Source organism: Oncorhynchus clarkii, chromosome 18, assembly GCF_045791955.1.
Source record: "Oncorhynchus clarkii lewisi isolate Uvic-CL-2024 chromosome 18, UVic_Ocla_1.0, whole genome shotgun sequence".
NCBI lineage: Eukaryota > Metazoa > Chordata > Actinopteri > Salmoniformes > Salmonidae > Oncorhynchus > Oncorhynchus clarkii.
The window spans coordinates 25821565-25848944 of record NC_092164.1 but is presented as its reverse complement, the minus strand read 5'-3'; the positions used below and the strand labels follow the sequence as shown (position 1 = coordinate 25848944).

Here is a 27380-nt window from a genome sequence, read left to right as displayed (position 1 = left end):
AAAGTTAGGGTTTCAGATGTTTTCGGAAGATGGGCACGGACTCTGCTGTCCATGCTTCAGGGGGAAGCTGGTTCCACCGTTGGGGTGCCAGGACTGAGAATAGCTTGGACTGGGCTGAGTGGGAGGGCCAAAAGAACCTGAGGTGGCAGAATGGAGTGCTCGGTTTGGGGTGTCCTCTCCATCCGTTTTGGTGTTACGGTGTTCAGAGTTTGTTATGACCAATGTATTGATGTGATTATGATATGCAATAAGTCAGGCCCCATTGTGCCCTATTCAGACGGGATTAGTTTTACTGGGGGAGGTCGGGTAATGTCATTATGTGCACGAACACAAAACACCACATCTGTCATTTTAGTCCCGCCCAAATCTGCCATGTTAGTCATTTTTAAATGGCAGGAGAGTAACAATTCCATTTAGGCTGTACTGAGGATCGCTAAAATATCCTATTCATGGTTTGGTATGGTTTAAAATCTTGGGAACCAGTCTCAGTGGACATACTATCACCTGGACATATTGAAATATATCTTCATTCCTAGAATAAAAACCTCCAGTCATAACTTTCAATGTATTTATAAAAAAAATAAAAAATTACAGGGGGCAGTTTTGAAAAAATCTAATCACGCCCAAAAAGTTCTGTGGAATAAAGGACATTCTGGAGTTATAATTGCATAACTAACGTTTTCTAATAATACTAGTCCCATGCCAATAGGTCTTTGTTCAAGTGCATGCAATACATACATGTGTCACGTAAAGAGAGCAAGGGTTGAGGGAATAGGGAATGTTCTTCCTAAACAAATGAGAGATTTTGGTAACTTAACTTTACAGTCAGAAATGGCTGTAATTATATTGCAGCTTCAGCAACACGGACAGTACGATAAACACTTTGATATTCAGTGGTGGTCACTGAGAGAGAGACAGTTACTGCTTTTTTTTTTTTAATTACAGAGCGCAGCAAGTCTGAGCCTGGCCTGGCCTGGTCGGACTTCCTCTAGTCATGTGTGTCGTAATTATTTAATCAAACAGTGTGCTTAAAGCATCAGACAAGCTCAGTGAATATTTGATTAAAACACATAGGATGTGTCAATATATGGAAAAATACACATTTTAAAATCTCGACCCATCAATTGGAACAGACGACTCTTGATCAAACAAGATTATTTTTTTGGGGGGGGGACAGCCCTAGTTGGGATATATACGTGAACAAGGGGACATTAGGGTTGTAGCATTAACCTGTTAATAAGAAAAAAGGCATGTGGTGCATTTATATTTGTGTCATTGTGGCTAGACAGACTGACATTGTGGCCTATGTTGGTGTGCAGTGAAGGTATATTTGCATAGATAAAGTGATACAGTCAGTCTGCCACTATGACCTGTAGTGTGTGTTTAATGTGATGTGATCCTGCAGCCTGGCACAGTGTGGTGGGCATGCTGACACTGGGTGTCTGGCCTCTGGATGTGGGCCAGAGGGAAACGAAGCCTGCTATGTGAACAGACTAAAGGCTGCTGCTCTACCTTAAAAGAGACGGCTCCTATTCTGCCCTGCCTTGCCCAGTATTGCGTCTCTCTGGCTGACCACGGGTGCTTCTCAAGGAGTTTCATCTCCTCGCCTCTTGTGATGGGAGAAAACATTTATACAGTTATTAGGGTATTATTTTGGGTGGGGACTAGGAGAGGAAGCCACTTTACACTATTGAGATGTGACCCTTTAGCCTCAGCCAGACCGAACACCAGGACCTAGTGTCTGGAGGTCTGTACACTGATCTGTGTCCCTGCTTGCCCTTTCCCCTCCTCTGACTGTGACTTCATAGACACATGAGACTGTCTGCTGTGGAAGGGGAGTCACTGTCGTTCCATAGAGAGGGTGGTGCTCATTAGGGCATGCAACAGATTAGTATAATTTTTTTAACTGGGTGGTTGGAGCCCTGAAAGATGGTTGGCTGAAAGCCGTGCTATTTCATGTAATTTTACTGCTCTAATTACATTGGTGACCAGTTCATAATAGCAATTAGGCACCTCCGTAGTTAGTGGTATATTGCCAATATACCATGGCTAAGAGCTCCATGTTGCGTTGTGCCTAAGAACAACCCTTATACCACACCTCCTCGGGCGTTATTGCTTAACTGTATCGTTCCGGAAAATACACAGAATTACTACTTGTATACTGTTTAATTCCCACCATCTTATGGTTAATCAGGGTCCTAAGTGGTCTTGTTCAAACAGATTTGCCTTTCCTCTTGATTGGTGAAGCACAGCTTTGTGTCATTTATAAGCATATACAAGGCTTGTAGTGAGCCTCTGGAAAACAACATCTCATTTAGACACATGTAGCCATGGCACAAATTGGCACATAAACGACATCCCCCATCTAAAAAAATCACATTGTTATGACATTTGTGCCATATTTTTCCAGCCCAACATCATAGCCTACCACATGATTTACAGATAATCTATGTTTTTCTCAGTTCATTTAGCGAATACTGGCAAATGCATAAAATAGACGGACACACACACTGTTACTTGGGGCAGAGCACTAAGCAGTCACTACCTGTTGCTGTCAAACCAATCAGTTATTTACATGGTCAGGAGGGAACAAGGGAAGGATCCAATCACCTGCCTTTTGTGTGAGCCGATGAGCCAATCAGAGGTGTAATTTAGGGGCTGCTGTTGCCTAGTGAGAAAGGCAGGAGAGTGAGTCATCCTTTGTGTGGGGGCTTATTTTAGAGCATGGCTCTATCAGGAAGTGTGTGTGTGTGACTGTGTGGGTCTTGAGAAGACTTAATAAGGCACAGGGATCAAACACATCTCAGCATGACTTGGCCTTTTTAATTTCCTGTGTGGTAGGAACAGATTATATACAGTTAAAACATATACACAAAACATTTAGAACACCTGTTCTTTCCATGACCAAGACTGACCAGGTGAATCCAGGTGAAAGCTATGGTCCCTTAATGATGTCACCTGTTAAATCCACGTCAATCAGTGTAGATGAAGGGGAGGAGACAGGTTGAAGAAGGATTTTTAAGCCTTGAGACATGGACCATTCAGAGGGTGGATGGGCAAGACAAATGGGGGATTTGAACAGGGTATGGTAGTAGGTGCCAGGCGCACCGGTTTGTGTCAAGAACTGCAGCACTGCTGGGTTTTTCATGCTCAACAGTTTCTTGTGTGTATCAAGAATGGTCCAACACCCAAAGGACATCCAGCCAACTTGCCACGACTGTGGGAAGCATTGGAGTCGACATGGGCTAGCATACCGGTGGAACGCTTTCGACACCTTGTCGAGTCCATGCCCCAACGAATTGAGGCTGTTCTGAGGGCAAACGTGAGGGCTGGGTGGAGGGCATGCAACTCAATATTAGGACGCTGTTCTTAATGCTTTGTACCCTCAGTGTATATGTGATCATTCTTAATCTTTTAGTGGTTCATTGAAGACATCTGCGGGGACGGATTCGTAGAAAAAGTGTGATATCCCATTGCCCTAACTAGAACAGTCATCTGTTCCTCTGTTGCCCTGCCAAAAAAACAACCATCTGACTCCTTTGATGTTAAGTCTAGCTTACGTGTCTCTGCCAGATCATACAGTAACTGTTTTTCTTATTTTTTTTCTCTCTCACTGTCTGTCTGGCCAGCGAGACCTGGGTTGTGTTCATTAGGCACACAAAACGAAAATGAGCCTTTCTTATTGGTAGCCACTCAACGTTTCAGTCCGTTTTCTTCCGTTTGGTGCCTAATGAGCAAGAACCATGTTACATTGTGATCACTCCAAAGGAATTCATACATGCTTCTAACCTCCTCAGCCAACTGTCCCAAGTCTGACCCATACTCTAAATGTCTCTGCGTGTGTGTTACAGAAGGACGAGGTGTATCTCAACCTGGTTCTGGACTACGTTCCTGAGACTGTGTACAGAGTGGCTAGACACTACAGCCGAGCCAAGCAGACCCTCCCCATGGTCTATGTGAAGGTAAGACCCCCTCAAGTCTTATCGCGTCATCAAGATACTACTCTCTGTATGTTTCTTTTTAGATCAGTGTTTCTCAACTCGGGTCGCGCACCCAACAGCACACATGTTTGTTGTAGCCCTGGACAAAAACACCCGAATCAACTCATCGAGGGCTTGATGATTATTTGGCAAGTTGAATCTGATGTTCTTGTCCAGGCCTTATAATAATAATGTTTACTGTTAGGGGACTGAGAAACATTGCTTTAGATGCGGTAGACCTGGGTCAAATACAAATGTCAAATACTTGAGCTGTTCTTGATTTAGTTTGCTCGGTACAGGGCCTCCCGAGTGGCGCAGCGGTTTATGGCACTGCATCGCAGAGCTAGAGGCGTCACTACAGACCCGGGTTCGATCCAAGGCTATGACGCAGCGCACAATTGGCCCAGCGTGTTGGCCAGCCGGGATGTCCTTGTCCCATCGCACCGCTGCTCATTGTGGCGGACCGATTTTGTGCATGCTGACTACGGTCGCCAGCTGTAGGGTGTTTCCTCCGACACATTGGTGTGGCTGGCTTCCGGGTTAAGCGAGCAGTGTCAAGAAGCAGTGCGGCTTGGCGGGGTCGTGTTTCGGAGGACGCATGGCCCTGGACCTTTGCAACTCCCGTACGGAGTCGGGAGAGGCAGCGATGGGACAAGAATGTAACTGCCAATTGGTTATCACGAAATTGTGGAGAAAAAGGGGTACAAATAAAAATGTTTGCGCGGTACTGTAGAACCAACAGAATAGTCTTGCACAATGAGTGGTGGTGGGATGGTTGTGTGTCTGGGAAGGCAGACAGACTCCTTTGGGCATTTCCCTCCCGTCCTCCTCACCATGCTGTCCTGCGTCATTGTGTAGCGGCCAGTTGAGATGGGGTCAGCGGCCTTATTATAGCGCCCCCACCATCTCTGCCTTTCCAACTTGCCACTTAAGGAAGTGGAAGTAGTGGCATAAACAAAGGGCTGGACTGGAGTCAGAGCCAGGGACTGTTGGCTGAGGCTTCTGGGGGATTTGGACACTGGCACGCTGTTATTTTTAGCCCATTGAATACGAGGGAGCATGAATTGCCTCTACTCTATAGGCCTACCACTCATGTCATTATGTGTAGCTAGCTTAGAGCATGTACTAAGTTGTGTGTGTCCACATCTTTCTCTGCAGATGTACATGTACCAGCTCTTCCGGAGCTTGGCCTACATCCATTCCTTTGGGATCTGCCATCGGGACATCAAGCCCCAGAACCTGCTGTTGGACCCGGAGACAGCCGTGCTCAAGCTCTGTGACTTTGGCAGGTGGGCTGGAACATTGAAAGCCATATTGATGGAGGAACATAAACCCAACCTAGCCCAGCTCATAGAAATATAATTACTAGAATGGACAAAGCCCCTCAGGCTTACACAACAGCAATTTGCTGTGGTCTGGGCCTGAGTTTTTTAATGAGGTTAGGGTTGTGTCTGAAGATATGTCTGAGAACGTTACTAGCTTCGTTACCTTGCTTCCTCCATCTTTTTTTCCTTTGAGAGGAATTGCGCAAACTGCTAACTGGTATACATAAAAGAAAGAGAAGTTTCAAGTCTCAAATTCTCCTTTTGACCTTCCTTCCTTCCTTCCTTCCTTCCTTCATCCTTGGTTATCTTTGGCAGTGCGAAGCAGCTGGTCCGTGGTGAGCCCAATGTGTCCTACATCTGCTCACGGTACTACAGAGCCCCCGAGCTCATCTTTGGGGCCACTGACTACACCTCCAGCATAGGTACGCTTCCACTACTAAAACCTTATGCTGACTACACCTCCCATTACTAACACCTTACACTGACTACCTACACGTTACACCAACTATACATCCAGCATATGTACACTCCCACTACTAGTGTGTGTGGGTGTGCGAGTCTGTGTGTGAGTCCTCACAGTATTTCTCCATCCTCTGCAGATGTATGGTCCGCTGGCTGCGTTCTAGCAGAACTGTTGCTAGGGCAACCCATTTTTCCCGGCGACAGTGGGGTGGATCAGCTAGTGGAGATCATCAAGGTAAAAACACCTGCCTTCAAATGTCAACAGACGGACGGTAAGCCGGACCGTCAACCAAAATAATGCACAGAGATACCGTGACGAGATCCTGAGGCCATTGTCGTGCCATTCATCCGCCGCCATCACCTCATGTTTCAGCATAAAACATGGCCCCGTGTCGCAGGGATCTGTACACAATTCCTGGATGCTGAAAATGTCGCAAGTCTTCCATGGCCTGCATACTCACCAGACATGTCACCTATTGAGCATGTTTGGGATGCTCTGGATCAACCTGTACGACAGCTCTTTCCAGTTCCCGCAAATATCTAGCAACTTTGCACAGCCATTGTAGAGGAGTAGGACAACATTCCACAGGCCACAATCAACAGCCAACTATGCGAAGGAGATTGTGCATGAGATGTGTGCATAAGTTAAATGGTGGTCACATCAGATACTGACTGGTTTTCTGATCCACGTCCCTACCTTTTCTTTTAAGGTATCTGTAACCAACAGATGCATATCTGTATTCCCAGTCATGTGAAATTCGTAGTTAAGGGCCTAATTTATTTATTTAAAATGACTTATTTCCTTATATGAACTGCAACTCACTAATCTTTGACATTTTTGCATGTTGCGTTTTATATTTGTGATTAGTGTACATAAAATAAAAACTACTAAATTTCCCAGAATGCATTAGTTTATCCCTCAAGTTGACCCTAGAGCCTTAAAAAAGAAGCCAAACAAATTAAATGGGTTGTGGAAATATAATTGGCTATTCTAAGCACTAAGGTTAAGAGTGTGAACATTGTTTCCAGAGAAAACCAATGTATTCTTTGGTGTCTGTGTGACCTGTCAGATTCAATCGATTCCCAAATTCTGAATTGAGAACAACCCTGGTGGTAATGTAACTAATGTAATGAGTGTTTAACTTCCGTTTTGACATACAAGTACTAAGTACACACCTGATACTTCAAATGTACATATCGATGGGAAAACGGTTCCTCTGTCTCCGTGTCTTCCCAGGTTCTCGGCACTCCCACTCGGGAGCAGATCAGAGAGATGAATCCCAACTACACTGAGTTTAAGTTCCCTCAGATCAAGGCACACCCATGGACTAAGGTGAGTCAACAGGTACAGGAACCGTTTTTTACTATTTTAAAATCTGTCGCCTACATCTGAGTGTCTCTTTCTCTGTCGCTGAGTGAAAATATAATTTAAGAGGAAGTTCGGATTCTCCCCCCGTCTTCAAATCTCACTCATGCATCAGTGTTCTTGAGATAAGCATGTTAAACATTTTCACACAGTCACCAGCCTCAGGGGCAAGCAGAGGAACAGCAGTGTACACACACACTCACACAGTGCTCATTTTAGAATCTGCAGGTTGAACAGCATGTGCTCAGTGGGTGCAGGACTCACTATGTACCTCACCACATTGGTGACAAAAGGGACAGCTGGTCCAAATTCACTGACTATTGTTCTCTGCCGTAGACTCTAACCCTTGAGTGTTTCCACATCTGAAGGGTTGGATAAGTATTCCACCTTTACAAATCTGCACACATCGAAGGGTTACATGCTGATCACACCTCTCGCGTTGCAAAATAAATGTACACGTGCATGTCATTCAATCATTGCACCCACACTGCTCGTGCCCGTCAGCGAGCGTCTTCATGGCTAGGTGCTAAAATAGAAATTGGTTCTATTTGTGAAGCTCAACTCTCTGCAAGTCCGACCTCTCGCATCTCCTCATTAGTTTTTAGGAGCATATACCCACGTGGGTGATTGAAAGATGAACTTAGGTCCACACTCCGGTCAGTTGTAGCAATGCTGTGAAGTTGGTTGCCAACCATCATATAAAGTCCAAAGAAGCCTGAAGGAAGGAGGAGAGATGACGAGAAAGGTATTCGGTTTACCTTTTTATCTGTGGATGAACCCCTCGACAACATTCCACTGAAAAGGCAGCGCGCAAAATTCAAAAATAGTTTTAGAAATATGTAACTTTCACACATTAACCTCTCTGGGATATGTGGGACGGTAGCGTCCCAACTGGCCAAGAGCCAGGGAAAATGCAGAGCGCCTAATTCAAATACATTTCTATAAAAATCAAACTTTCATTAAATCACACATGCAAGATGGCAAATTAAAGCTACACTTGTTGTGAATCCAGCCAACATGTCAGATTTCAAAAAGGCTTTTCGGCGAAAGCAAACGATGCTATTATCTGAGGTTAAGCACCTCCGTAAACAAAGAGAGAAACCATATTTCAACCCTGCAGGCGCGACACAAAACGCAGAAATAAAAATATAATTCATGCCTTACCTTTGACGAGTTTCTTTTGTTGGCACTCCAATATGTTCCCATAAATATCACAAATTGTCCTTTTGTTCGATTAATTCCGTCAATATATATCCAAAATGTCAATTTATTTTATTCCAACTTGCTCAACGTGACTACATAATATCTCAAAAGTTACCTGTAAACTTGGCAAAACATTTCAAACTACTTTTGTAATACAACTTCAGGTATTTTTTTACGTAAATAATCTATAAAATTGAAGACGGGATGATCTGTGTTCAATACAGGAAGAAAACAAACTGAAGCATGCTTTCTGGTCACGCGCCTCTAATAGGACCCTCGTTTAAGATGGCCGTACTTCTTCATTACACAAAGGAATAACCTCAACCAATTTCTAAAGACTGTTGACATCCAGTGGAAGTGATAGGAACTGTAAGAAGGTCCCTTAGAAATCTGGATTCCCAATGAAAAAAAATTGAAAAGAGTGACCTAAAACAAAAAAGAATCTGAATGGTTTGTCCTCTGGGTTTTGCCTGCTAAATAAGTTATGTTATACTCACAGACATGATTCAAACAGTTTTGGAAAATTCAGAGTGTTTTCTATCCAAATCTACTAATAATATGCATATCTTCTGGGGATTAGTAGCAGGCAGTTGAATTTGGGCATGCATCATCTGGACGTAAAAATACTGCCCCCTGTCACCAAGAAGTTAACAAGTACAATACAGCAAATGAAAGATGAACATCTTGTTAATCTACCCATCGTGTCTGATTTCAAAAATGCTTTACAGCGAAAACATATCATTTATGTTAGGTCATAGCCAAGTCAAAAAAACACACAGCCATTTTTCCAGCCAAAGATACAGTGCCTTGCCAAAGTATTTGGCCCCCTTGAACTTTGCGACCTTTTGCCACATTTCAGGCTTCAAACATAAAGATATAAAACTGTATTTTTTTGTGAAGAATCAACAAGTGGGACAAAATCATGAAGTGGAACAACATTTATTGGATATTTGAAACTTTTTTAACAAATCAAAAACTGAAAAATTGGGCGTGCAAAATTATTCAGCCCCCTTAAGTTAATACTTTGTAGCGCCACCTTTTGCTGCGATTACAGCTGTAAGTCGCTTGGGGTATGTCTCTATCAGTTTTGCACATTGAGAGACTGACATTTTTTCCCATTCCTCCTTGCAAAACAGCTCGAGCTCAGTGAGGTTGGATGGAGAACATTTGTGAACAGCAGTTTTCAGTTCTTTCCACAGATTCTCGATTGGATTCAGGTCTGGACTTTGACTTGGCCATTCTAACACCTGGATATGTTTATTTTTGAACCATTCCATTGTAGTTTTTGCTTTATGTTTTGGATCATTGTCTTGTTGGAAGACAAATCTCCGTCCCAGTCTCAGGTCTTTTGCAGACTCCATCAGGTTTTCTTCCAGAATGGTCCTGTATTTGGCTCCATCCATCTTCCCATCAATTTTAACCATCTTCCCTGTCCCTGCTGAAGAAAAGCAGGCCCAAACCATGATGCTGCCACCGCCATGTTTGACAGTGGGGATGGTGTGTTCAGGGTGATGAGCTGTGTTGCTTTTACGCCAAACATAACGTTTTGCATTGTTGCCAAAAAGTTCAATTTTGGTTTCATCTGACCAGAGCACCTTCTTCCACATGTTTGGTGTGTCTCCCAGGTGGCTTGTGGCAAACTTTAAACGACACTTTTTATGGATATCTTTAAGAAATGTCTTTCTTCTTGCCACTCTTCCATAAAGGCCAGATTTGTGCAATATACAACTGATTGTTGTCCTATGGACAGAGTCTCCCACCTCAGCTGTAGATCTCTGCAGTTCATCCAGAGTGATCATGGGCCTCTTGGCTGCATCTCTGATCAGTCTTCTCCTTGTATGAGCTGAAAGTTTAGAGGGACGGCCAGGTCTTGGTAGATTTGCAGTGGTCTGATACTCCTTCCATTTCAATATTATCGCTTGCACAGTGCTCCTTGGGATGTTTAAAGCTTGGGAAATATTTTTGTATCCAAATCCGGCTTTAAACTTCTTCACAACAGTATCTCGGACCTGCCTGGTGTGTTCCTTGTTCTTCATGATGCTCTCTGCGCTTTTAACGGACCTCTGAGACTATCACAGTGCAGGTGCATTTATACGGAGACTTGATTACACACAGGTGGATTGTATTTATCATCATTAGTCATTTAGGTCAACATTGGATCATTCAGAGATCCTCACTGAACTTCTGGAGAGAGTTTGCTGCACTGAAAGTAAAGGGGCTGAATAATTTTGCACGCCCAATTTTTCAGTTTTTGATTTGTTAAAAAAGTTTGAAATATCCAATAAATGTCTTTCCACTTCATGATTGTGTCCCACTTGTTGTTGATTCTTCACAAAAAAATACAGTTTTATATCTTTATGTTTGAAATGTGGCAAAAGGTCGCAAAGTTCAAGGGGGCCGAATACTTTTGCAAGGCACTGTAGGAGTCACAAAAAGCAGAAATATAGATACAATTAATCACTAACCTTTGATCTTCATCAGATGACACTCATAGGACATCATGTTACATGTATTGTGTATGTTTTGTTCGATAATGTGCATATTTATATCCAAAAATCCAGCAACCGCTGTGTCAGATTTCAAAAAAGCACTTACCTTTGATCTTCATCAGAAGGCACTCCCAGGAATCCCAGTTTGACAATAAATGACTGCTTTGTTCCATAAAGTCGATCATTTATGTCCAAATAGCCACTTGTTGTTAGCGTGTTTAGCCCAGTAATCCATCTTCATGAGGCGCAAGCACTTCGTCCAGACAAAAACTCAAAGTTCCGTTACAGGTCGTAGAAACAAGTCAAACGATGTATGGAATCAATCTTTAGGATGTTTTTAACATAAAACATCAATAAGCTTCCAACCGGAGAATTCCTATGTCTGAAGACAAGCACTGGAACAAGAGCTAACTAACTCCTTTATAGTAGAATCCTCAAACCAGTTTCTAAAGACAAGTAGAAGCCGTAGGAAGTGCAACTTGACTCCATAGACACTGTATTCGGTAGGCCAAGCTTTGAAAAACTACCAACCTCAGATATCCCACTTCCTGGTTGGATTTGTCTCAGGTTTTCGCCTGCCATATGAGTTCTGTTATACTCACAGACATCATTCAAACAGTTTTAGAGACTTCAGAGTGTTTCCTATCCAATACTAATAATAATATGCATATATGAGCATCTGGGACAGAGTAGGAGGCAGTTCACTCTGGGCAAGCTATTCATCCAAAAGTGAAAATGCTGCCCCCTATCCCAAAAAGGTTAATTGTCGGAGTAGAGGACCTTGTGCATTTCAGGTAAAATGACAACCCAATGTTTATATACCAGGACAAACTAGCTAGCAACAGCAAACTTGCTAGCTAAATTGCCATACATGTTTAATGCTTTTTGACCTGTCCCCAAATTAATATTTTTTATTTTACCTTTATTTAACTAGGCAAGTCAGTTAAGAACAAATTCTTATTTTCAATGACGGCCTAGGAACAGTGGGTTAACTGCCTTGTTCAGGGGCAGAACGACAGATTTTTACCTTGTCAGCTTGGGGATTCGATCTTGCAACCTTTCAGTTACTAGTCCAACACTCTAACTACTAGGCAGCCTAGCTTTAATTGTTTCAGAGTTTGGTTTGATATTTCAACCTGCGTGTCCTGATCACTTCTGGTGTTGGTGAACAAAATCAACTTGTGCGCGTGTGGTTTGGTCAGCATGTTAGGGCCAAGGGGAAGGGATACAGTTAGGGAGGTAATTGGGACCGCAATATTTGTCCCACGGTTTTACACCAGCTCTCTCGTCTGCAAGAGACAATTTATGCTCGATCTGAAAATGTGGTCGGAGGTGCTGTATGGGTGGTGTGGCCAAGTTGAGCTCCGTACCGCATCTCTTTGCGCCTCTCAAATTCTGTAACAATGCAGAGGGCTCCGTATGGCTCCGCATTGACATGATTGGTTGACGGTAGGTGAGGGCGGGAGGTCCTGTATAAACACAAACTCACTTCTTCCTTCAAAACAGCTTTGGGCTGCTCGGTGAAGTGCAAGAAGTATGAATGCCCCGCTTCTGCAGAGGCCGTATCACCTTAAATTCTGCACAACCAATGCAGAGATCGGGATTGATGTAGCACCTTTAAGATATGTTTACACTCCCTCTGGTGGTGTAGTACTGCACTGCACTGTCCTCTGGCCTGTTGGTGTCTGAATAAATGTGAATCTACAATACATTTTAGGTCCCACTTTAAACAGCCACTTCAAAGGTTTAATGAAGCCTTTATAAACCCTTTATAAGTCTATAAATGCTTCAGAAAACATTCATAAGCAAAAAAACTACAGATGTAAGAACCATGTGTGTGTGTGTGTGTGTGTGTGTGTGTGTGTGTATATATAAAGCTTTGTAAAGTTGTTTAAAGTGGAGCAAGATTTTAAAACCCTGTCATTCCACCTGTCGTGTGTGTGTATATACAGTGCCTAGTGAAAGTCTTCACACTTGCACATTTTGCAGCCATAGATTTAAATAAAAAAATGAATTGGGATTTTGCACAGGCACTGTATAATATTTACCTGTCATTGGTTTAGCAGGTGTAGGGTGAAGTTGTCTCTGGAGGCTGATCTTTGGTCAGTCTTGCATATTCCCCACTAATGCTTAAGGTTAGGATTGGGGGAAGCTGATCCTAGATCTGTACCTAGGGTAATCTTCACCCAGGAGCTTTAGCCGACGTGTCACCTCTAACCTGTGTCATTGACCGGTTTCAGCCTTGTGTGATTGGCTCTCAGGTGTTCCGGCCGCGCACGCCCCCTGAGGCCATCGCTCTGTGCTCGCGGCTGCTGGAGTACACGCCCACAGCGCGCTTCACGCCCCTGGAGGCCTGTGCCCACACCTTTTTCGACGAGCTCCGGGACCCCAACCTCAAGCTGCCCAACGGGCGCGAGAAGCCCCTGCTCTTCAACTTCTCCACACAGGGTATGGCGGGAGCTCAGACACAGCTCTGTATCTCCTACAGAATTACTAGAATGGACAAAGCCCTTCAGACGACTGCAAATTTGACTGGAACACTCATGGGACCACTAAATATGGATGCCAGTCTACTCATCACAGAACTTTGACTTGAATAGGAATGTCTGTTCTAGTAATTGTATTTCTATACATGCCAAATTTGACTACTGATTAGCGTGGTGGTTGATAATGGGGAATGTGACTATTACTCCATTAGATAATTGTGATTAAGATTGAAATTTGATCACAGCGAATTAATGCTGTGACTATGATTGATGTAATTGTGTCACTATTCCTTGCTGCTTTGTAATGCAGGGCTCCCTTGTAAAAGAGAGCTTGGTCTCAATGGCCCTGCTAAAATAAAGGCTAAATATGCTATGAAGGGGAATGTCAAAGTTGGGCCTGTGGTTGTAGGCCAAATGGTAGAATGTGTGTCTATAGGTAACTGTATTTGGGTGGTTGGCTCTGTGGTTGTAACTGGTAGATGTGGTTATATCCTGACTCTCCACCCTTCTCACAAAGTGTGCACTTTCACACTTCTTGTTGTGGATGTGACATTGTTGGAAATGCCCTCTAGTCACTATTTACACCAATCCAAATATTTTAAATCCATGATGGGGAGTGTGCAAGTGCAAACTTTGGGAGTATGCAAATTTTGTCCATAGACACAGAATGTGACTTACTGAATTTGAGGATGGTGATTGATTACGATGTGGTCATCAATGCATGCTGTGACTCCGGTAGGATGGTGGTGATAGTCGAGTCTGTAGTTGTACATCTAAGATGTGCTCTCTGTCTATAGGTGATTGTGTCTGACATGATGTTTCTTTCTCTCTGCTTCCAGAGTTGTCCAGTAACCCCTCCCTAGCCTCCATCCTCATCCCCGCCCACGCCCGGAATCAGCCCGGGGCCTTCACCCCTACCAACGCCTCCGCACCCTCAGGTCAGTACACCCTCCACCTACCTGTCTTTCGCTTTCTCACCCTCTCTCTCTCTCTCTCACCCTGCCTCTCCCACTATTGCCATTCCTAAATCAACCCCTAGACACGTTTGTATATCTGACAGGGTTGGATAGGTGTAAACTAGGGTTCTTGTGGCAGGGGTCAGTGGAAGATTGGGAACCTCTCTCTCTCCCCCTCTGTCCTCACCCTCAGCCCTGGCTAGTCTCTTCTCAGTACTAACCAGGGCCCGTGTTCACAATGCGTCCCAGAGTATAGCGTCTAGAGTGCTGATTTTGGACCAGATTTCCCCTTTAGAAAATAATGAATAACATGATATGGAAAGGGTGGACCTGATCCCAGATCAGCTCTGTTACTCTGAGACGCTTTGTGAATAGTGGCCCAGAGCTCTCCTCATTAAAGGCGAGTAGTGTAACGTACTGCTTCCATTTCCAGATGCCAACAGCGGAGACCGTGGCCATACCACCAACGCTGCCGCCGCCTCCACCTGAGATCTCTTCCTGACCCGTCTGCCCGCTGCCCATGCCCCAGCTCCTGGACAACAACAGTGGCATGGCTGCACACCAACCAACTAATGAAGCAAAGCAAGAAAACTGACGCCCGATAAAGATGAACGCAAGGAAAACCGAATCGGAACTTCGTTATTCCCCTACCACCTCCACCCTCTCCCATCGTTTTAATGTTTGATTATTTATTTGTACAAAAAGGACAACCGTGATATGTTCTCAGAGCTGCTCTTCATCTTTCTGTGCTTTGAAGAGGAGGGGACTGAGTGCGGGTGTGTTTAGTGTAGAGATAATGTATAGCTAAATAAGTATACAAAAGTACTTTGATGTGTTTGTTTCCATAGACAATCTTCCTTTTTTCTTACGCTCTCTCCGTGTAGGGGAGGCCTCTACATGCCTCTTGCAACAGCCTTACGTTCAGACTGTGGCCCCTTGGGGCCTCTGTCAACCCCACCCCACCCATTCATACATATACATCTGAAGACCTTGATGACATTGTGACTTTTATTGGTTGACCTCGATATCTGTCTGTGTTCAGTGTACACATACACAGTTGATATATTGTAGAATTGTGTCAGCTACTCTCTCTCCTGCTTCAGAAATCACAATTCTGCTACTGTATGCAGCACCATTTTGTGATTCTGCTCGTAAGGCAACAGTTGTCTCGCACCTCCGCATGTTTTTTGGGTTTGTCCCCGTTTTAGCTGCCAGAAACGGTGCAGAAATGAGTTTTCCCCCTAAGGGTAATGCCGTACCGACAGAACTTTGCGAGAACAGACCTAAGAGCAAGAGATTCTGCTGGTCTTTCATGTGATTTCAATGAAGACCACGACCTCTGTTTTACTTTTCCTGCTGTTGTCAGATAGACATTATGACTAGTAAAGCCTGGTATTGTTAGGTTGGGGTGGGTTTTGGGGACTGGCTATGAAGGATGCTTGGATGAGGGCGTATGCTGTTGATTGTGCTGAATTTCATCACAATCTTTCTTTGTTACCATCTGTGTCCGAATGTTCCCTATAATTTAGTGCACTGCTTTTGACCACAGTCCACATTGCGCTGGGCAAAAGTAGTAGGGAATAGGGTGTCATTTCAGATGCAGCCCCATGTCATTTTAAACCACTGTTGGAAGTCCTTCCTCATTCTGACTTCACCCTTTCCTGCTCTCCTTTTGCAACTGAAAGTCCTTCCATCCCATCCCTCAACACTTTGAAGACCTATACAAAAAGTACACACAAATGTGTATGTATTTAGGTAAGTAGATGCTCCTCACCAAACTGGCTTACGTGTGCGTGTCTTCCTGTGGTATGTATGGTATGTAAATAGGCAGACCCAAGAACTGTTAACGAGCAAAAACAAAAATGAATGATATAAAGAAGAATACAAAAGAAAAAAACATTCAGGTTAAAAGTTATTGTATAGTCAAACTGTAGATCAGCTTTGTTTTTCTCCTCCAGCCATTTAGTTCAATCTCGACTGTACAGTAGGTGCGAGCTGTATCATTGTAAGGATAACCAGTAATGTATAGTGTATCTATAGGTTGGAGTGCCTTTGCTTCCACTCGTTCGCTCCTCTCTTCCCCAGGTCTCCTCCCTCTATGGTCCTACCTGGAGGTTCTGTTGTAAAATTGCCCTTACGCACAGATCTAGGATCAGCTTGGCCTCCCGAAATCCTAACCATAGTATGAAAACACAAAACTGACTCGAGACCAGCGTACAGGGCAGATTCACCCTATTCCTTCGTGGAGTGCTGTTGACTTCCCCTTTCCACCTCTTTGATCTTTCATGGTCCACAATTCACTGCAAAGCCAGGCGTCACACAGACCACACTCATCACATCACCTCGTCACTGTTTATTTTTGTACGATTGGCTATGTGTCTTTGACTTTGGGATCCCCTTTGGTGGTGGTGGGTTGGGGGAGTTGTAGCATTGATTTTCTCAGACACTTTAAAAATACATTCTCTTTCCAGGAAGGTTTGGGGTGGATTTTAAAATGTGTTTTTATGGTTTTATGAGCGATGCACGTACAACCCCACATGGTTTTTTGGGGGGGGGGGAAGTCTTATCGTATTCAGTATTACTTTCTCAACTATGGCAATAAACAATTTGTCTGTAGGATTTGTGTGTCCACATTCTCAACAGCACTCTGGGAGAGATGTCATGTAGCACCAATCCTTCATGTTTTTTATTACATTTTTTAAAGCATATATTTGTATGCTTGCATCCGTAAATGTGTTGCTATCCAATCATTTGGCCTGTAAAACAAACAATGTGACCACTTCTTGTCTTTAAGGATAATATATGTACAAAACACAATGTTTTAAAAAAAATTATATATATATATATACAATTTTAAAAAGAATGAAGGACTGGGTTATATTCAAAAATTAAGACTTTACAACAGAAAAAAAACTAACATTACTTCTACTTGAATGCCTCTGACTGAAATTTTGATTTCATTTTGAATATAAACCTTTTGTTCTGTGAAGGTATGCTTAATGTCCCCTCTCCCTGTAAATATTTCTGTCTCTATGTGACTTGGTTCAGAGAAATAGTTACCTGGTACTGTAATTTGCATTAAATAAACCGTAGGTTAGCCTGGAAATGAACAAACTGTGTCATGTCTTTTGTTATGTTCTCATATGCTACCTGGGTTGTGTTTAGAACAGAGAAAACATTGAAACTGAGTTACTTGAGCTTGTATAAGAACGCACGTATTTGTTATTCCGTTGCAAAACATTTGTTTTGAACACAATGTTTTTGAATATTCATTTAAAGAAACACAGGTGTTTATCTGGATCTGAGGAACTGCTGAACACAGTTGATTAGGATGGTTCTGTATACAATATTATATTTAACAGTACTGCCTCTTCGGTGGTCTGTGTCTGTTCAATACAAAAGACCGGTCATTACCGTTCTTAAAATATTTACAAGTGACAGACTGTTGCTGATAACAATTGAATAAAGTTTTTTTTTCGCAGGTTTGTAAATTCATCAGTTCTTCTGCGCTCTGGCACACAGACGAAAGTGCTCTGAATTGGAGTAGATAGCCAGAGAGAACTTACAAAACGCACCCAATGTGACCTACCTGTGTTGAACTGCGTTCCCTCATATTTAAACACTAGCGGCACGCCACTCTATGGGTGGTACATATTTGTGGCATCACAGTCACAAAACCCAGGCAAATAAACAAAAATACAAAACAGTGGAATCTAAAGTTGCCTACCCCATAGACCTGAATGATGCACTTCTTTTAAGACCAAAATTGTAGGACGCAAATTTGCCATGCACCAGTTTATGGCTTATGGTATCATAGGTCTAAATTAGATGTTTGCACCTTCAATATATACAGTGGGGCAAAAAAGTATTTAGTCAGCCACCAATTGTGCAAGTTCTCCCACTTAAAAAGACTATAGAGGCCTGTAATTTTCATCATATGTACACTTCAACTATGACAGACAAAATGAGAAAAAATGTGGAAAATAAGTATTTGGTCAATAACAAAAGTTTATCTCAATACTTTGTTATATACCCTTTGTTGGCAATGACAGAGGTCAAATGTTTTCTGTAAGTCTTCACAAGGTCTTCACACACTGTTGCTGGTATTTTGGCCCATTCCTCCATGCAGATCTCCTCTAGAGCAGTGATGTTTTGGGGCTGTTGCTGGGAAACACACACTTTCAACTCCCTCCAAAGATTTTCTATGGTGTTGACATCTGGAGACTGGCTAGGCCACTCCAGGACCTTGAAATGCTTCTTCCGAAGCCACTCCTTCGTTGCCCAGGCAGTGTGTTTGGGATCATTGTCATGCTGAAAGGCCCAGCAACGTTTCACTGGCTAGGCCCAGCCACGAAGGCCCAGCCACGAAGGAGGTTTTCATTCAAAATCTCACGATACATGGCCCCATTCATTCTTTCCTTTACACGGATCAGTCGTCCTGGTCCCTTTGCAGAAAAACAGCCCTAAAGCATGATGTTTCCACCCCCATGCTTCACAGTAGGTATGGTGTTCTTTGGATGCAACTCAGCATTCTTTGTCCTCCAAACACGACGAGTTTAGTTTTTACCAAAAAGTTCTATTTTGGTTTCATCTGACCATATGACATTCTCCCAATCTTCTTCTGGATCATCCAAATGCTCTCTAGCAAACTTCAGACGGGCCTGAACATGTACTGGCTTAAGCAGGGGGACACGTCTGGCACTGCAGGATTTAAATCCATGGCGGCGTAGTGTGTTACGGATGGTAGGCTTTGTTACTTTGGTCCCAGCTCTCTGCAGGTCATTCACTAGGTCCCCCCGTGTGGTTCTGGGATTTTTGCTCACCGTTCTTGTGATCATTTTGACCCCACAGGGTGAGATCTTGCGTGGAGCCCCAGATCAAGGGAGATTATCAGTGGTCTTGTATGTCTTCCATTTCCTAATAATTGCTCCCACAGTTGATTTCTTCAAACCAAGCTGCTTACCTATTGCAGATTCAGTCTTCCCAGCCTGGTGCAGGTCTACAATTTTGTTTCTGGTGTCCTTTGACAGCTCTTTGGTCTTGGCCATAGTGGAGTTTGGAGTGTGACTGTTTGAGGTTGTGGACAGGTGTCTTTTATACTGATAACAAGTTCAAACAGGTGCCATTAATACAGGTAACGAGTGGAGGACAGAGGAGCCTCTTAAAGAAGAAGTTACAGGTCTGTGAGAGCCAGAAATCTTGCTTGTTTGTAGGTGACCAAATACTTATTTTCCACCATAATTTGCAAATAAATTCATTAAAAATCCTACAATGTGATTTTCTGTTTTTTTTTTTTCTCATTTTGTCTGTCATAGTTGAAGTGTACCTATGATGAAAATTACAGGCCTCTCTCATCTTTTTAAGTGGGAGAACATGCACAATTGGTGGCAGACTAAATCTTTTTTTGCCCCACTGTATCATCAGTAAATGTCTAATCATATAGATAAATCTCAACCTATACGTAAGTAACGGAGTTGAAAATGGCACCAGGGTATTGCTGCTATTCAAGTCAAGGACTGTTGAGCCAAACAGAGGGTACTGCAAGCCGTCTTTCAATGCTAATTTGACTGTTATAATATCATATTGAGGAACATAATGTGAAGACATTTCCATTGTCCGAATGTGGCTTTAAAAGACTGCATATCAGAGATAGAGAGTTGATACACCTTTTGAAATAATTCTACAGGACTTTCACAGGACAGTAAGTCAGATAAACCAGGATTCTGTTTTATGTGTTAGTTCGGTCTTCTCTGCTACAACGAGGGACTCCATATTGAACTGAACCCAGATCCCCTCAAACCAATCAGGTCAGTTTCCTTTTATTCCCAAAACTAGGAACTCTGTGTAGAATAAGAGTGTAGATGTAAGATATTACCTGATAAGTGTCTTTTTTCAATCGATGTCTGAGCAAGTGAATCATTCATTGTTCCCGTTTCAATCAAACATTTGTAGACTACATTAGAATTACTCACTATGTCTGTGAAAAAAACATTATGAAGAAATTGTGTCAAAAAGCTTTCGCTTCAAATGTTTTATTTATGTGTAATTGATTGACTTTAATTACTTACTTACTTACCCTCTGGTGTTTTTATCCCTGTAGGATAAAAACTTCCACAGCATTATGAGTAAATATAGAAAGCATAAAGATCTACTGAGAGATATTTCTCTCTTTCCAGGTCATGTATTTGATTTATATTTCTATTATATTCCTGACTGTTTCTTAGTAATAACAGAATCATAATTGGAAAAACAATTACAACTTTTTTTCAAAGTCCAAAACTGCAGCCCAGAAAACAGAATGGCCATAGGGTTGTTCATGCCCCCCAAAAAAGGCCTCTTAAGAAATGTTATGATTTTTTGTAAAAAATTCTAACTTGGCTAATGGGAAGCTGTCCCATTTAAAACACTAGCTAAAAATAGTTTACTGGACTGGCCCATTTGACTCTGGTGGGCTGGTGTGTCAGATATGGCCAGGCCGATTTATTGGTAGTATTCAGCCCCTGCTACATTTTTAACACAACATTTCAGTATAATTTATAACAACCACTTCCAACTCATGTTCTATTTGATCAGCGTAGATGTTTGAATGTTTAGAAAATAGTTCAGCAGTTAGTGCCCGTTTATGTGAACGTATCATGTGTGTTTTTCAACTGTCATTCATTTTGGCACTTGTTTCACCTTGTGTATCGGACATTTTCACTAATGGAATAACACGCAATCTGGCGCACCCCAAGAAAAGCTTGATGGGCCTCTACACTAAGTTGGACATAGAGAAGTACAACAATGTGATGATCAAGAACGTTGTCAAACTGTGTCAGATCCAGGCCCATCGTGCTATCCTGGAGGTAACAGCTTATGTAACTTAAGGTAACTCTTATACCTATTTCAGACAGAAGATGTGGTTACCTGTACAAAAAAATACAAAGCAATGTTTACATGACCCGCTTTCAAACCCTTATGTCCCACTTTTTTGCAGGTACTGAATACCCATTTTATACATATCAGTCGGCAACTGGCAAATTGGGAGGGGTGGGGGGGCTGTTGTTAAACCATGTGGCGGTTTGCAATTCAAATTTGGGACATGTAAAATAATGGAAGTATTCATGAATTTACCTGCAAAAAAGTTGAGGACCATTCACCTAGACCCAATACCTGTATTTTGGTTACAGGGTCTGTGAAAATGCAGGTTTCATGGCTCAGTCTCGAGGTGGGATTTAATATACCTTGTTTTGTGACACCACATCCCTTTCAGATACACAAAAAGCAGTTAGAAAGAAGATGGTATTTCTGCCTGTGTATGAAAGGAGTATTACTGTATTTCACTCACCTCACACACACACACACACACACACACACACACACACACACACACACACACACACACACACACACACACACACACACACACATATTTGAGTAATTTAGCAGACACTCTTATCCAAACAGTAGTGAGTGGATACATTTTCATACTGGTCCCCCAAAAGGGGTTGAACCCACAACCCATGCGTTGCAAGCACCATGCTTTACCAACTGACCGCACGCACACACACTCGCACACACTTGATCCAGTGTGATCAAATCTACTCTGTCCTCCAGGAGGCTTTGAAGTACCCGACGGACCCCAGGGGCAGGCTGTTAGGCCTGGACTCAGACATTAGAATATGTGGGTGGCCCTGGAGCGTCTGGGCCCTCAGCTGGCCTCGGGGAGGGTCCACCTGCTCCAGGGCAGGGTGGAGTGTATTCCCCTCCCGGACCACTGCATTAGCGGGGTCTTCCACTCCAACTGCGACCTCTACTGGCCGGACATGGTCACCGTCAAAATGTTCCGTGTCATGAGGCCAGATTAGTGTAAACGTATTATCACAGGCACACACAAGCTGCAATTCCTGATTGCAAGCAGTAGAGGGCAGTAGAGTAGCATACACAGAAGACAGTATTTCAGTTCACAGCACAGAACCTGTTGGTGTTGTATCTCTGTATGACGGTTAATACAACCATTGCAATAGAATAATCATTCTAACTCTATGAATACAATCCCTTCCATTTCTTCCTCCCCGGTAGGAGGGAAGATGTTGGCCACGTGTGACCTGGGCTTCCTGCGTCATGGCTTCTTCAAGGGCAAGACAGTGGAGCCTGAGCCCTACCTGCAGGCCCTGAGGGCTGTGGGCTTCCTGGGGGTCAGCATGAAGGACCTGACAGACGAGGGAAAGAGCTTCCGGGTCATCTACATCACTTCTCCACCTCCCTCCACCACCGAGACTCAGCGTGCACACTCCGGATGTTTGATGGATATAACAGCATGTGTGTCATAACAACAAATGTTACTTCCAAAGAAAGTACGTCTGTTCATACTCAAGGTTTTATATTGAGCACTTGTCTGTTACCGTGATGATTGGTTATCAGAAATAATTTAAGAATAAAAGTATTTTCCTGTCATTCACTTTGCATGGGAGGGTTATACACAGTACGAGCCTGAACTAGAAAAGTTTTTTTGGTGACCACAGAGCACACGGTCACCTAGTGTTAAATACGAGGTTTACATGTTGAGGATTTTGTTATGGGTGACAAATGCACGTATGTTCAACAATTCATTTGATCATAATTTTCACTTATTTGCATATGACAGATTTCTGTCAATAAAAAGCAATCAATCAATCATTCAAACAGGGTCTCACAGTCCCTTCTCCAAATAGACTACATTTGAAGGAAACAAAAATATCAAGACATTAGAATATGTGGGTGAGCTATCTGATCTGCAGTATCTGAAAACAAGACCTTGGTTGTACTGCTTTTTCTGACCTCCAGCAGAGCATTTGGCACCACTCAGTGGGCCGTAGGGAATTTGGCGAGGGAGGTGGTGTTCAGGTATGTGGATCACATGTCCTTCAGCCATGCTTGCTTTAATGCAGGTCGACTTGGGGTTCGATTCAATCCATATCGCTGAAGTTCAGCACTATAGCGCGATTGAAATGTAAAGGTAATTCCCGATTGAGCCGACATATGTAGTGTTCACCGTGAGTGCAGTCTCCGCTAACGTGAACACATTGCCTTTACATTTGTATTGTGCTGTAGCACAGCTCTTCAGCACTACAGATTTAATTGAGCGCTTGGTGTCGGCGAGGATCTCATTATAGGGTGCTCACTCTGTACTCCCAGGTTAACCTTAAGATGAGTTGGAGGCAACTGATGTGGCACGATTCCAGGATGATGTTGTGCTCCCTATACTGGGTCCAGGTCTCTGAGCCATAAAGCAGACTGGAGACACAAACAGCGTTGCATACTACCACCTTGGTGTGGGTATTATTGATCTTCCAAGACCCTGGCCCGAGACATCCGAAGGAAGAGAAGGCTCTATTGACACGAGAATGAACTTCTGATATCAAATAGAGCAGGAATGTTTTCTCTCTCTTGGGTCTAGATGTGGGGAAGGATGCCAATAGGGTTTCTTAGAGACTGAGAGATAAAAGTTCAAAAGGAAAGGAGGAAAGACTAAGAGTGGTCAAGTCTGGTCCTTGGTTGTTTACCAGAGTTTTTTTGTTCTGTATTCAGGGCACATATAGTTAGTGGCTGTGCCCTGATAGGCTCCCTGCTAAGTTAGCCACAGGCAGTGTCACCCATGGGTGGTGTCAGTGTTGCTGGGGGGCAAAGCAGGAGCTGGGTTCAGTAGAGTGAACAGAGCTAGCATATCCAACACCAATGGAGCTGCTAGTCCATGATCAGCCACAGCTGGACAGAAGCCCCAGGGAGGAGTTGGGCTCTTTCAGGGGCATGTGAGATATGCCTTCCAGGGGACTGTCCCCTGGGTGGTGACTGTTCCCAGTGATGTTGGCCTCAGAGTCTGTGGGCACCAGGTGGGGTTTGGGCACCAGGTAGGACTTGCTAGACATTCTGTGTGAGCCTGGGGGGAAAGCAGCAGAAGATCCATGCCTAAATAGTGTTTTCTGATTAGCTCAGACAGTTCATCTAGACATAGTTCTAACATTAAAATGTCTGCCTAGATCTAGTGTGCCACAGAGGATAATGTTTAACAATGGTCTAAGTAAACCATATAATGACGTGTGTGAATTGTTGTGTGTTTTCCACATCCATCCCACTTGTCACCAATGTCAGTTCAACATCTAGTTTTGATTTACATTTGGATGAGTTGTCCACTAACGTGAATTCAACTTGAAATCCACAAGAAATGTCACCATGTCAATGGATTTAGGTTAAACGTTGGGTGAAAAAAAAGACGAAATTCCCTTTTTGCAAATTCAATCAGTTTTCCACGTTGATTCAACGTGCAAAGGCACCACAACACTGAACAATACATTAATTGCAATAGAACTGTGACAAACGGTACCCACAAACTGTTAGGGCCTAAATAAAGCTGCCCCAAACCTTACCACTGCTATACCTGGCTACTTAAGTGGAGCCTTGTCTGACAGCGAAACAGTTCATTCAGCCTCATTTACTGCCTTTTACAAAAACATAGCTGATATGGCTGACTTGCTTAAACAAATGTAGTTTCTACTGGCAATTGAGATGTACAAACTATGGCATAAGGGGACGACAAGCGGATAAGAGGCAATCCGTAATTTGGATTAAGACATTAATGAGCGAGCTAGGATGGACGTAGTCAATATAACTTATTGTTCAGCACTGTTAAAATGTTCTCCTTGTACACCAAGTCAGAACCGTAGGATAAATAAAGGGGGCACATAAAGCAGACAATGAAAGCTCTTACAATATTCAATGATTTAATTTCTTTAAAAACAGGTTATAGGCTACATGTGCACCACAAAGTCAGAACAGTAGGTGAAATTAAGAGGGGAAAATAGACCAAAATATTAGGGTGAGGCACATGGGCTACTAACAACTTACCACACAACATACACTTAGTATTACTTTCTTAGCAGTATATATATCTCCCTGGCATATTACATCATTTATGCAGCAGCATACAATACATTTTTGGACACCTTGTTGTGCTGTGCTCATTTGAACAGGAAGGTGGCGCCGTTGTCCTTCTTGGGCAAATTTTGTCATTAACTTTGTCATCAAAGTCTGGCATTCTCTGGATTTATGGTGCATTCAAGACAACTGGGAACTCGGGGGAAAAAAACTCTCGAATCATGATGAAGTCAGAGATCTTCAGGTTGTAGCTCTAGAAAGAGGCCAGAGTTCCCGACTTACAATTCCGAGTTGGATGACCTTTCAAAAGGTATTTTCCCAGTTGGAGCTAGTTTTTTCCTGAGTTCCCAGTTGTCTTGAACTCACTGAGGTCAGATTTCCAAGTTCTGAGTTGACAGTCATTTTGAGCATGGCAGAAATCATGCTGGATTGACAACATTGCCAATGTTGAATGTCTATAATTTTAAGCTTGGAAAAGAGAACCTTAAACCGAGAATTGGGACCACACACCCACTCCACTGAATAGCAGGCTAGTGATTGCTTTGCAATGCTTGCAGTTAGCTACTGATTTCCTTCCAAACCACTCATTGTTGAATTTGCGATTTCCAACTTGTTGTGTAATGTTTATGTCTAATGGCCGATGAGCACCGATACGTTTTATCTATAATTTCTCTTCATTATTTCTCTTCAAATGACAAGGATTAAAAAGGATTTCCCAGTAGATTGTCGACTTGATTCATGAGGACAGCTAGCTAAGATTTTGAAAGTATGACGTTGACATGATCAGTCCAATCAAAGCTACTGTAGATTTGACGTCATTTTATCTTCGGCCAATGACCTTGAGCCTTCTTGGATGGGCACCTCTAACGTGGCAGCACTGAAGGGGCATGCATTTTCAAGCTCTACCAATAGATTTGGCAGCGACGTAGTGACAGAACACTGAGCCAATCACAGCGCAACTAGAGAACATTACCAACCCCTATTTTCTGCTGGCTGTCTCAGCACCACAGAAAGCACTGAGCTAGGCTGAAACACCTGCATTTTGGAGCTGCCTTAAGAAAGCAAAAACAAGACCATGTTTGTATGGAGGCTTTAATAACTCAATGTTCCAAAAAATGTTTAACATTTTTACAAACTGATATGTGACACGTATTAATGTGAAAATATTATGCAAAAGAGGCAACCCCACCCAAAAAAAATGACTTTACTTTTTTTGCAAAAAATATGAGAGCCCCACATGCCCTAAATGACGGGTCGCCACTGATTGGCAGAGAGGTTTGGAATGCTATTGTCAAACAGCTCTTACACTAAACGGGCATTATCATAATTGAATGTGTTTGAGGGAGACTGCCAGCCTTGCTTACATATTTTGTGTCCATTTCCTCCACCCTTCATTTCCAGACCTTGACCACATCTAATTCTTTGGAGAAGTCGGCCTCATTCTCTCGCTACTCTTGGCTGTGAGACAACTTGCACTTGATGTGCAAAAATTACGCATTTAAAAACCTTTGCACAAGGAGATATGCAACCGTAATGTAATGATATCACAATAGTATTTTCAGTCAAGGAAACTTAGAAGTAAATCTTTTGCATCATCACACTTAAGCTCACAACTTCCAAGAATAACTTCTGAAAACGTCTTACTAAGAGTGGCAAATGTGCTCTGGAGAGCAGCTGGCAGACGGGATTGGGCCAGCCAGAGATGGCACTGGGAGGTAACCACCTGTGCCATGGCCAGTCTGTTGGCGCGGGCCACATCCCTCTGGCGAGACACCTTCATCGGTTCCAGAAAGAGCTCCTCTGCGCCCTCCCGCAGCCGGGGCAACAGAGTCTGCAGGTAGGCCTGCAGCAGCATGGTAAGGCAGCCAAGAGAGCAGAGGGACCCATATGTGGCTTTCAAGTCCAGATCAAAGACTCTGGAGGGTCCCGGCTTCAGTCGCGGGTTCCCCCCTATAATCTCCCGGCCCCGGGAGTTCCAGGGCAGCTATCATGGTGTCCATGGTCTGGTACTCCCAGAGGCCGAGTGACTCTGCCCCCGCAACATAACTCCATGGTCCAGTCTCTGCTGTGAGTCGGAAGCGCCCCCTGACAGAGGCCCAGCTCTCCTGCAAGGCCTCACGGAACTCAGCAGAGATGGGGACAGATGGAGTCATCACTGTCCACCAGTTTGATATCCAGTGCAGAGGCTACCTGAGTGAGTAGGTTCCTCATAGCCTCTCG

At 43.3% G+C, this 27380-nt stretch overlaps 1 protein-coding gene across 3 annotated transcripts in view; it reads left to right on the top strand.

The window, feature by feature from the left end:
• The window catches only part of LOC139373263 (glycogen synthase kinase-3 beta), a 44477-nt gene extending 27096 nt beyond the window's left edge, over nt 1-17381 (top strand). The window contains exons 4-11 of one of the 3 annotated variants that reach the window (XM_071113577.1): nt 3852-3962; nt 5139-5269; nt 5621-5727; nt 5905-6002; nt 7005-7100; nt 13087-13273; nt 14151-14249; nt 14701-17381. In XM_071113577.1, coding sequence (XP_070969678.1) covers nt 3852-3962; nt 5139-5269; nt 5621-5727; nt 5905-6002; nt 7005-7100; nt 13087-13273; nt 14151-14249; nt 14701-14756 — 885 coding nt within the window. In that variant the 3' untranslated portion in view covers nt 14757-17381. Of the gene's footprint in view, nt 1-3851; nt 3963-5138; nt 5270-5620; nt 5728-5904; nt 6003-7004; nt 7113-13065; nt 13274-14150; nt 14250-14700 lie in introns of all 3 variants that reach the window. The other 2 variants (XM_071113576.1, XM_071113575.1) reach the window with 2 other exon arrangements.
• Nucleotides 17382-27380: the final 9999 nt, after the last annotated feature.